Source organism: Nansenia antarctica (assembly GCF_963989245.1).
Source record: "Nansenia antarctica genome assembly, chromosome: 18".
NCBI classification, from domain to species: domain Eukaryota; kingdom Metazoa; phylum Chordata; class Actinopteri; order Argentiniformes; family Microstomatidae; genus Nansenia; species Nansenia antarctica.
The window spans coordinates 7,543,417-7,554,772 of NC_137691.1; the positions used below are offsets into that span (position 1 = coordinate 7,543,417).

General features: G+C 49.2%; 1 protein-coding gene across 1 annotated transcript in view; it reads left to right on the forward strand.

Moving 5' to 3' along the window:
* LOC308173542 (STE20-like serine/threonine-protein kinase) overlaps positions 1 to 10,517 on the forward strand; it is a gene marked incomplete at both ends in the record, with an annotated part of 20,808 nt that extends 10,291 nt beyond the window's left edge. The window contains 3 exons of the mRNA XM_080548569.1: positions 2,872 to 2,997; positions 4,092 to 4,205; positions 10,392 to 10,517. Coding sequence (XP_080404695.1) covers positions 2,872 to 2,997; positions 4,092 to 4,205; positions 10,392 to 10,517 — 366 coding nt within the window. The remainder of the gene's footprint in view (positions 1 to 2,871; positions 2,998 to 4,091; positions 4,206 to 10,391) is intronic.
* Between the last annotated feature and the right edge of the window lie 839 nt (positions 10,518 to 11,356).

Consider the following 11,356-nt stretch of genomic DNA (forward strand, 5'->3'; position numbering starts at 1 on the left):
AGGAAAGTTGACGGTGAAAACAGGGCATTTAAACAGGAATGGACAGCGAACTATACGTTCATCCTACCTTTCATCAATGCAAAGCCGTTGTGAGACTCACATCTTCCGTGCTCACAATGTTCCCTTTCTATACATGCGAGTCGTCCTTTTCCTCAATGAATGTGATAAAGACGCACGAAGGAATCGATAGATGCATAAAAAATTTAAAAAACTGCCTGCGGATTAAAGTGACGTCAATATCACCAGATATCAAGCAAATAGTGACCGATGGGAGATGCCACTTTTCACATTAAGTGAGTACCAAGCCTGTCGTTATTGTATTTAATAACCTAATTGTATTTTGTATATTTTGAATGAATGGCTTATGGCTCATTGTACTTATTATCCCTAATAGCGCGTTTGCTCTGTCGTTTCAGGAGCATAGGCCTACCACCACTTTTGCGCCGATTTTGTTGTCAATGTTTTTCAGAAAATTAAACAGAATTTGCTTTGTTACTGTTCATATGTGTGTTGCAGTCACATACGTAAACATTACGTTTGAATGATTTAATGAGCTGATGTTATTTTTTTTTCAAACCACACACCGCATGTCGGCTATTTCAGCACCACGCCGTGTCCACCTGCTTATGATTCACTATGAGGGGTTCAGCGTCAGTGCGCTTCGGTGCACCCCGCTGCCTGATTGTCTGTCCCTGTGTCATTCACTCTCAACATGAATAAAAGTACAATAAGCATTATTCAGGTGGTGGTAGATTCTCTATTCGGACATTATAGTCGCGGTGTGGGACTGTCGGTCCGATATTGTAAAAAGAAAAAAGAAAAAAGAAAAAAAGTGGATTCTCAAAATAATCTGCTGGGCCAAATATTATTGGTGACGGGCAGTGGAGCCCCTAGACTTTTGGGGGCCCTAAGCAAACAACATTATGGAGGCCCCTGGTAAGGGTCTTAGGCGGGTGACGATGTGGACATTTTAAAATTTATTTATTTCCCTGACACTAAAATATAATACGGTTTTACGAAGTTCGCGCATATGCGCGCGCTCGTGTGTGTGTAAGTAAAAAAACTGTCTGAAACAAAGGAATTCATTATAAATGTCATAATGTATTAATTAACAGTCACACACATGTCCGAGTATTTGATCAACAAAGGAGCCATGTGTAGTAACATCAAATTGGAGCAATATAAATAATGAAATATCAACTCACAATGGTGCTTATTAGAACTCTTAACACACTTACATTCTGAAACTGCTGGTGTTTTCACATTCTGAAACAGCAACATTAATATGTAATATCAAACAGAGCAAGAACAACAAATAAATAAACAAATAAATCAAAAAATCAATAAACAAGTATATTCTGAAACCGCTGGTGTTCTTATTTACATTTTACATGACTCCACTGGGTCTGTCTGTCTGTCTGCCTGCCTGCTTGTCTGTCTGTCTGCCTGCCTAAGACATCTTACTTATTTTGCACTCTTACTTATTTTGCACTTTGCATCTTATTTACATTTTTGCACTCTGCAGCTTCTATCCACTTACCACTATCCTGGTGTCGTTTTTCATTGTCTTCTCGTTTCTTTTTTCTTTTTTGGTGACCAGAAATGTGTGATCGCTTCATGATTGCTGCTGACAGTTGAGAGGCAGCTAGAAGTCAATTTCAAGCTAGAAGGGGGCGGGGCCCCACTAGGGGGGTTTTGGGGCAGCGGCGTGGATACTGCCAATAGTGGTTACGGATATGGATGTCCGTGGTGTTATAGATCATATAATAATGCCGTAATTGCAGGGAATACTTTACCAAACTAGCTATTTCACAATGAAAAGGAGTTAAACTCTTAACTACCCTCATATTGTTTAGCTTGTCAAACTAAAACTGTCCTTGGATGAATGTATGCGCAGCGCGAGCGCAGCGCAGCGCAGCAGACTCAGAGCGACTGAACGCTGAATGCCATGATTTCCATTGAAAATACATTCATCCAAGGACAGTTTTAGTTTGACAAAAAGGCCCTTTTTGTTTGGTGGCCCCAAGCAATTGCCTTGGTTGCCTCTATGGACGGGGCGCCTCTGGTGACGGGCCAGCAATGGCCCACGGGCCGCCTATTGCCGACCCCTGCTGTAGAAGATGTTGCTCTGATCCAGTTCCCTTCCTTCCCTTCTACCAAAAGGTAGAAATAATGAGACGACAGGCTTCTGCTTACTCTGTTCACTGCCAACTGTCACCGTTCAGCAGCATCCGGTCGTGTCCATTCCCGTAGCTCACAGCTGCAGAAGGGAGGGGGGGAGGGGCAGGTGTCGCCTGGTAGAGTAGATTGATTGATTGATTGATTGTACTTTATTGTCCCCGAGGGGAAATTTGTCTTGGGAATGGTACTTTCATGCTTCAAGTGCAACAGTGACGATACATACAACATACAGTAGACAAAGTAAACAACAGGACAGCAACAAACATTGAGTGACATTGGCAGCAGTTTCCACCTGGACATGGCATCATTTGGTATAAATATATATTGCACATAACCCTTCAAGTGGTGTTTTCGAATATTGCACATGGCCCTTCAAGTGGTGTCTAAGATAAAGTGCAGGTGCTGGTGATCATGTCCTAATCATCGTTTCTGCTTGAGAGAATTGATTAGTTTAATGGAGAATGGGACAAATGATAGTTTTAAGAGCTTATAGTTACATCTTGGCATGCGAAGCCTTCTACCTAGGGGGAGAACTTCGTATTCTGTGGAGAGCGGATGTTGGGGGTCTGCGATTATCTTGTTAGCCTTGTCCAATTCTCACTCTTCTCCATCCTCTCTCCCCCTCTCTCTCTCTCTCTCTCTCTCTCTCTCTCTCTCTCTCTCTCTCTCTCTCTCTCTCTCTCTCCATAGTTCGTGTCGTCTGAGGAGATCAGGCAGCGAGAGGAGAGCCAGAGCCTCCAGCTGCTCCAGGAGGGCCAGCTAAGAGAGGTCCAGGAGCAGTGTGACGCCAACATGGCTGAACTCACAGAGCTGCAGGTAAACCACAACACTACTACTACTACTACTACTACTAATTTAATTAATTTTAATTTTGCCATTTAGCAGACGCTTTTATCCAAAGCGACTTACAATTACGAATTACAGGGACATTCCCCCTGGAGTAACTGAGGGCTAAGTGCCTTACCCAAGGGCACACTAGTAGTGGTGTGGCTTCAGGCGGGATTTGAACTCACAACCTTCCGATCCCAAGTCCAACTCACTATCCACTAGACCACCACTACCCACTACTACTACTACTACTACTACTACTACTACTACTACTACTACTACTACTACTACTACTACTACTACTACTACCCTACTACTACTACTACTATACTACTACTACTACCACCACCACCACCACCACCACAACCCTACTACTACTATACTACTACTACTACCACCACCACCAACACCACAACCCTACTACTACTATACTACTACTACCACTACCACCACCACCACCACCCTACTACTACTACCACCACCACCACCACAACCCTACTACTACTACTACTACTACTACTACTACTACTACTACTACTACTACTACAACAACAACCCTACTACTACTAATATCGCTACTACTACTACTACTACTACTACTACTACTACAACCACTACTGCTGCTACTACTACTACTGCTACTACTACTACTACTACTACTACTACTACTACTACTACTACTACTACTACTTCTACTACTACAACCACTACTGCTGCTACTACTACTGCTACTACAATAACAACCCTACTACTACTACTACTACTACTACTACTACTACTACTACTACTACTACTACTACTATCACTACTGCTACTACTACTACTACTACTACTACTACTACTACTACTACTTCTACTACTACAACCACTACTGCTGCTACTACTACTGCTACTACAATAACAACCCTACTACTACTACTACTATCACTACTACTACTACTACTACTACTACTACTACTACTACTGCTACTACCACACTACTACGGCTACTACCACAACCACACTACTACTGCTACTACTGCTACTACTACTACTACAACAACAACACCCCTGCGTGCCCATGTGTGCATGTGTGTTTGTAGAATGAGAAGCTGCAGTTGCTGGTGGACATGGAGAAGAAAAAGATTAGAGGACTTGAGGATGAACACACTCTGGAGCTGAACGAGTGGAAGGACAAGCTTGCCTGCAGGAAGGAGGTATGGAGGATGAGAGAAAGAGGATGGCATAGAGAGAGAACAAGAGAGGTTGGCATGGGAAAATGAGAAATGCGTATTTTGTGGAGAGTTATAACCACTCAAAGATCTATAACCAATAACCAATATATATACGGAGAGACTGGATATTAAAATGTGTGTAATGAAGGCCCACAATTTAGAGCCAGTTAGTTTCCCCGAATCAGCCCTATTTTGCCCTGTTATTTTCCTTTATTATTTTCCATACTATTCCTGTACGTTTCATGAAGGTGTATGTATTGTTATTGTAATGTTTATGTATATGTTTAATGACGTGGTATATCCGGGGTGTGTCCGTGACCCGGATGCTGTGTCCGGTTGATATATATAGGGACGGAAGTGCTCTGTGAGTCAGTGTGACGAGAATCAGAACGAGAGAGAGTAACGAGAGAGAAGTAACGAGAAGTCGACCTAAGATGGCGGAGTCAGTAAAACGCACACCGTGCTGAAGCTGAAGACGCCAAGTGATTATTGAGTTCACAACTGTGATAGCCCGTTTAGCTGTGTCCCCGTTAGCCAGCCTTGCCAGCAGCCGGCTGCGAACGTTGGACCAAGCGAGACCCAAGCTGGACAGAGCCGTCGCCTCCACGCGTGGATTGCGACCGACCGCTGACTCCACCGGAGCTTACCGTGGACCCCCGGACCTGAGCCCTTCACACCTCGTCGTGGACTACGAAGAAACCCCTTTCCCTTCGAGTTGCTACGTCACCCCCCCCCTTTGTCTGCTACCTTCCTCGAAGCACATGCGAGCTCCAACCAGGCCTCAACGCGCTCCTTTCTGTCCGGGACTCTAAGCCTGTTCAGGCCAGATACTGTGAGTGAGTGAGTGTGTGTGTGGCCGGCGGGGAGGGAGTATATTTGGGATGTGTATAATTTGTATAAATAAATGTGTTTGTTCATATGGGATACCGTTACTGTGTGCTTAGTCGTCTGTTAGCTAATGTTAATGCTAATGCTACTGCTAATGCTAATGCTAATTTAATGCTAATGCTAATGCTAGTACTGCTAGTCTAAAGGTTTGCTGGCGCCCCCTGCCTGTATCCTCCTACACTGCCTATTTAGCTCAGAGTTAGTTAGATAACCAGCCCTTCCTAAATTCTACAGTCCTTTTAGCTACTCCCTGGTTACAATTGGTCCTTCGAGCCGGATAGGTTGTGTAGTGATAGCATGGCTGAGCGCAGCCAACCAGACAAGACAGTTACCCCCCCTTCTCCGCCCCCTGAGCCAGAGCCACGACCACAGAGAGTCCCGCGGTTGCCTCCGAGGTTACAAGAGTATGAGCTTGAGCTCGAAAGCTCACTGAGTGGTAGTGAGGAGCGCACTCCACGGGATACAGTGGTCGGAGAGGCCGAGGTGTCCGCCGGCGCGCGGGTGGCTAGCACCGAGACAGCCATCAAAGAGCACCAGCCTGAGGATGAGATGGCAGAACAGCAGGGTTTTGCCGTAGAAACGGAAGAGCAGGAAGGAGAGGCCCGGTCTGACAGCGCCTGCGGGCGGAAGAGGGAGGGCCTCAGCCTTAACGATCTGCCTCCCAGTACGGCGCGCTCGAGACCTAGCTCCTGCCGTTCAGTGGCTTCCTCCCGGTCCAGGGTTTCCGTGGGCAGTTCTGCCTCTGGGGCGGATAGCATGCACTCCAGAGGGAGTAGTGCCGCGCTGTCAGAATGTATGCGCCAACAGGCCGAGATGGCGTTAGAACGGGAGCGCCAACAGGCCGAGATGGCGTTAGAGCGGGAACGCCTCCAGTTCGAGCGTGAACGCCTCCAGATGGAGGGGGCGGAACGCGCGGCGGAGAGGCAGATGAACGGAGCGGAACGTGCGGCGGAGAGACAGCGTCAGGAGGCGTTAGAGAGGGAACGCATCCAGTTCGAGCGCGAGCGCCTCCAGATGGAGGGGGCGGAACGCGCGGCGGAGAGGCAGATGGAGAGAGAGCAACTGCACGCGGAGAAGATGGAGGAAATGATGCAGACCATGCGCGACGTGTGCATCAGCAGAGCTCCGTCGGCCCGTAGCTCCAGAGCATCCTCCGCACGGCCCTCTCGAGTGCCATCTCCTGAACCCCCCGCCGATGGCTCCATGACCCCCGCCATGACTGTCCAACTACCGGCCCAGCTGACCACCTGGAAGGAAGAGGACCAGGGACCCGACCGCTACGCGGCCCAGAGGGAGCCAGCGTCGCTGCCCGGGAGGGGAGCCATTCCCCAAGAGCGTAGCACACCCCTAGGTCCTCCAGTGCACCAAAATGCATGCAGGCCGGACACCCAGACCGTCACTCCAGCCCCGATCATCCACTACAGGATGTTTCCCCAGGTGGAGGGACCCAAGTTCCCCTTCTTCAAGGACGAGGACAGGAGCCAGTATGTGGAACTACGCATCTGCCTAGACACGCTCTTGGACGACTCCTGCTCAGAGTCCTACAAATATGCGATTCTCCTTCAGCATGTGAGGAACCCCAGAGCCCACAACATGGTTCTGGCCCATGCCTCCGCACCGACACCTTACACCAGAGCGCTCGCCGACTTGGATGCCCGCTACGGTCGTCCCTGGAACCACGCCCTTGCTGAACTGCAAGCCCTCGAACAGCAGGCCCCCATCAAGGATGAACGGGCGCTAGATGACTTCGCGCTCCGCGTGCACACCTTGGTTGGAATGCTGAAGACGCAGGGCCCAGCTGGCGCCAGCGAGATCAACAGCACCTCCAACGTAGAGCGGCTGCTCCGCAAGATCCCACGATTCCGGCAGGAGAGGTTCCGGCGACAGCAGCGCGTTCGTAACCCCGGGAAGTTGGGTCTGAGCATGGCTGCCTTCGCGGAGTTCCTACTGGAGGAAGTGCATGACACCAACGTAGACGCCATGGGTTACGCTGAGCCGAAGAAGGAGAGGGAGAAGGGAGACCGCTGGGACAGGCCGAGCTCGAACAGAGGACGCCCAGTAGGAGTGCTGCACACGGAGGAGGAGCCTCGGAGAGAGAGGAAAGCCCGACCTGAGGGAAAGGATTCCTCTCAACCCCCTCAAAAGGGACGGAGAGGTCCACCGCCATGCCCGTACTGCACCAGCGAGCACTGGTTCAATGAGTGCAGTGACTTCAACAACCTGAGTACCGAGGCCAAGCAGAGGTGGCTCGAGGAGAACAAGAGGTGCTGGAACTGTGGGCGCGACCATCTGGCTAAGAACTGCACCTTGAGGAGAAAGTGCAACCGCTGTGAGGAGGTCCACCTCAACATCCTACACGAGGTCTCCCTCGCCAGGTCCACGGAGGGCACCAGAAGCCCTAGGTCCGGTAGCGCACCGGAAGAGGAAACACCTGTCTACTATCTAGACTCGCCACAGAGCAGCGGCTCCAAGGTCCTACTGAAGGTGGTGAAGGTCCGACTTCACCACAACAACGCTGTGTACGACACGTACGCCGTTCTAGACGACGGGTCGGAACGGACCATCCTTCTCCAGGGGGCAGTGCGCCAGTTGGGGCTCCAAGGGACTGAGGAGAAGCTGACTCTGCGCACGATACGTCGCGACCTTAAAGAGGTCACCGGGGCGAGAATCAACTTCTCTATCTCCCCGGCGGGGCGGCCGTCGGCCAGATATCGGCTTCAGAATGTCTTCACCGCAGACCAGCTAGCGCTCTCCCGCTACGACTACCCTCTGGAGAGATTACGCGCAAGATATTCCCACCTACGGCGAGTAGACCTACATCCGATAGAAGGAGCGGAGCCAACCCTTCTCATCGGCTCGGACAACGCGGCACTGATCGTGTCGCTCCGTCCTCCGCTGAGAGGACCACGAGGCTGCCCGATGGCTGTTAAGACTGCGCTTGGGTGGGCCCTCCAAGGCGCTACCGAGTGGAGAGATAGAGACGGGAGAGCTACGTCATCCCTCCATGTCCGAACCGAAGAAGTGCAGACCATCAACTGCCTTCACACCAGGGTGGACTCCATGAATGCGGCGCTACGGGATAACGTCCAGAAACCCGAGGGAGAGAGGAACAGCTTTGATTCCCTGCAGAAGGAATTCCAGGAGGTCCTCGATGAGCTGGTCGGAGAGAAGAGCCTGGATAAGTTCAGGGTTGAATATGAGAAGCTGACTAGTGCCCTGTTGAAGTCCCACGTGAGTGAGAAGCGGCTGATGACAAAATGCAGAGAGCTGAATGCGGAGACAGTGACCAACTCAGTGAAGGTTGCCACTGCACTAAAGCTATCCCAGGAAGACCAGACTACTATCACGTCTCTGGAGAAGGAAGTGAAGCAGCTGCACACGGAGCTGGACGCCAAGCAGTCGGACATCAAAGTGCTGAACCAGCCGGGCCAGCGAAGCAGAGAGGAGCAGCAGAGGCTGGAGCAGCAGCTGCGGGAGCAGAAGATCAACAATGAGAGAACCACAAAGGAGCTGGAGCAGCTGCAAGTCAGAAACACCAAACTCCAGCAGGAGAACGAGCACAACGCCTTGAGTATGGAGCAACAGTCCCTGGACAATCAGCAAAGGGCATCTGACCTCAGGATTAAAGAGGAGGAGGTGAATCCGATGCGTCAGGAGATTGCCAAGCAAACGAAGTTGAGAGAGGCCACCCAGAGGAAGTTCCGACATATGGAGGATCAGAAGTTGGATGTGGAGCAGCAAAGGGACATGCTGAAAACCCAGATAGCTGGGCTGGAGAGAGAATTGGAGTCTTCCAGAAAGCAGATGGAGATTGACAAAAAAGTCAGGCAGAAGTGGACGAGGGAGAGAGACAACTTGTCCGAAGGTGCCGTGGTACTGGTGATCGACCAGTCCCTTCCACGCGCCGCCTGGCAGACAGGCAGAGTGACCAAGGTCCTGCCGGGTCCGGATGGAAGGGTGCGGACGGCCATCGTGGACGTTGGTGGTCGCACTTACACCCGACCTGTGGCACGCCTGATTGAGCTCCCTCCAATTACGAAGGACACTATCACCTCCTACCTCACGCTGCTAGAGCAGCCTTAGCCAGTGTGCCTTCCCTAGTTAAATGAAACCGAGGGTTTCATGGGGCGGCTGTAATGAAGGCCCACAATTTAGAGCCAGTTAGTTTCCCCGAATCAGCCCTATTTTGCCCCTGTTATTTTCCTTTATTATTTTCCATACTATTCCTGTACGTTTCATGAAGGTGTATGTATTGTTATTGTAATGTTTATGTATATGTTTAATGACGTGGTATATCCGGGGTGTGTCCGTGACCCGGATGCTGTGTCCGGTTGATATATATAGGGACGGAAGTGCTCTGTGAGTCAGTGTGACGAGAATCAGAACGAGAGAGAGTAACGAGAGAGAAGTAACGAGAAGTCGACCTAAGATGGCGGAGTCAGTAAAACGCACACCGTGCTGAAGCTGAAGACGCCAAGTGATTATTGAGTTCACAACTGTGATAGCCCGTTTAGCTGTGTCCCCGTTAGCCAGCCTTGCCAGCAGCCGGCTGCGAACGTTGGACCAAGCGAGACCCAAGCTGGACAGAGCCGTCGCCTCCACGCGTGGATTGCGACCGACCGCTGACTCCACCGGAGCTTACCGTGGACCCCCGGACCTGAGCCCTTCACACCTCGTCGTGGACTACGAAGAAACCCCTTTCCCTTCGAGTTGCTACGTCACCCCCCCCCTTTGTCTGCTACCTTCCTCGAAGCACATGCGAGCTCCAACCAGGCCTCAACGCGCTCCTTTCTGTCCGGGACTCTAAGCCTGTTCAGGCCAGATACTGTGAGTGAGTGAGTGTGTGTGTGGCCGGCGGGGAGGGAGTATATTTGGGATGTGTATAATTTGTATAAATAAATGTGTTTGTTCATATGGGATACCGTTACTGTGTGCTTAGTCGTCTGTTAGCTAATGTTAATGCTAATGCTACTGCTACTGCTAATGCTAATTTAATGCTAATGCTAATGCTAGTACTGCTAGTCTAAAGGTTTGCTGGCGCCCCCTGCCTGTATCCTCCTACACTGCCTATTTAGCTCAGAGTTAGTTAGATAACCAGCCCTTCCTAAATTCTACAGTCCTTTTAGCTACTCCCTGGTTACAATGTGTATTATTGTTATTCAATTCCAGTTAAAAACTTCTACATTGAAATTCCTGCCTATCTGTATTTGTGTGTGTGTGTGTGTGTGTGTGTGTGTGTGTGTGTGTGTGTGTGTGTGTGTGTGTGCGTGGGTGTGTCAGGTCCTGGAGGAGGACCTGGCTCGCAGGAGAAGAGAGAAGGAGGGGACCAGACGACGAGTCAGTGAACCAGAGAACAGGGCTCCAGCTCGACGCTCACGCTTCTTCCCGACCATCAGCTTCTCCTAACAGACCGACAACAGAACATTCCTGACAAATCTAACTGTTATTGTGTATATACATACACACACTCACCCATGGCCACACACACACACACACACACACACACACACACACACACACACACACACACATTATATCAGACGGTCCTGAGGCTAAACTAACTAATGAATACGTACAAGAGGAACCAATGAATAACTGTACACATTTCACTTTTTTATTTTTGTCTCTTATAATTGTATCTGTAATGTTGTGTTGTTAACAGAAGGCATGTTTGTACATATTCTAACTTAACACATCATGAAAAAAAAGACTATGTGTTTTATGAACAGCTGTTGGGACAGTATCACCTTTACTTTTAGTTGCCTCAAATCTTCCCAATTGAAATAAAAGGCGTCCAAAATCAAACTCGCAGAGACATCATTTCACATTATTTGTCAAGAAGATTTGCTTGATCTTCAAGTGTGCAAAACTCACGTCATGGCTGATTTGATGAAAGCAATGTAAGGAAAATACTGAGAGACTAGTTCAGTGTGCAATAACACTATGTGCAATATGACAACCCTAGTCGTCTTATCTGTACAGTATAGTATAGTGGATAGTGTACATAGCCTTTATTTATGCAAACCAGCTCCTTTCCCTTCTTGTATTTTTTCTTTTTTTTTTCTTTCCTAGCACCAGGGGAGCCCCCCCTCCCAAATTTCGTTGTATGGTACCTGTACTATATCAATGACAATAAAGACCATTCATTCATTCATTCATTCATTCATTCATTCATTCATTCATTCATTCATTCTTTCATTCATTCATTCATTCTTTCATTCATTCATTCATTCAATGAAGAGACT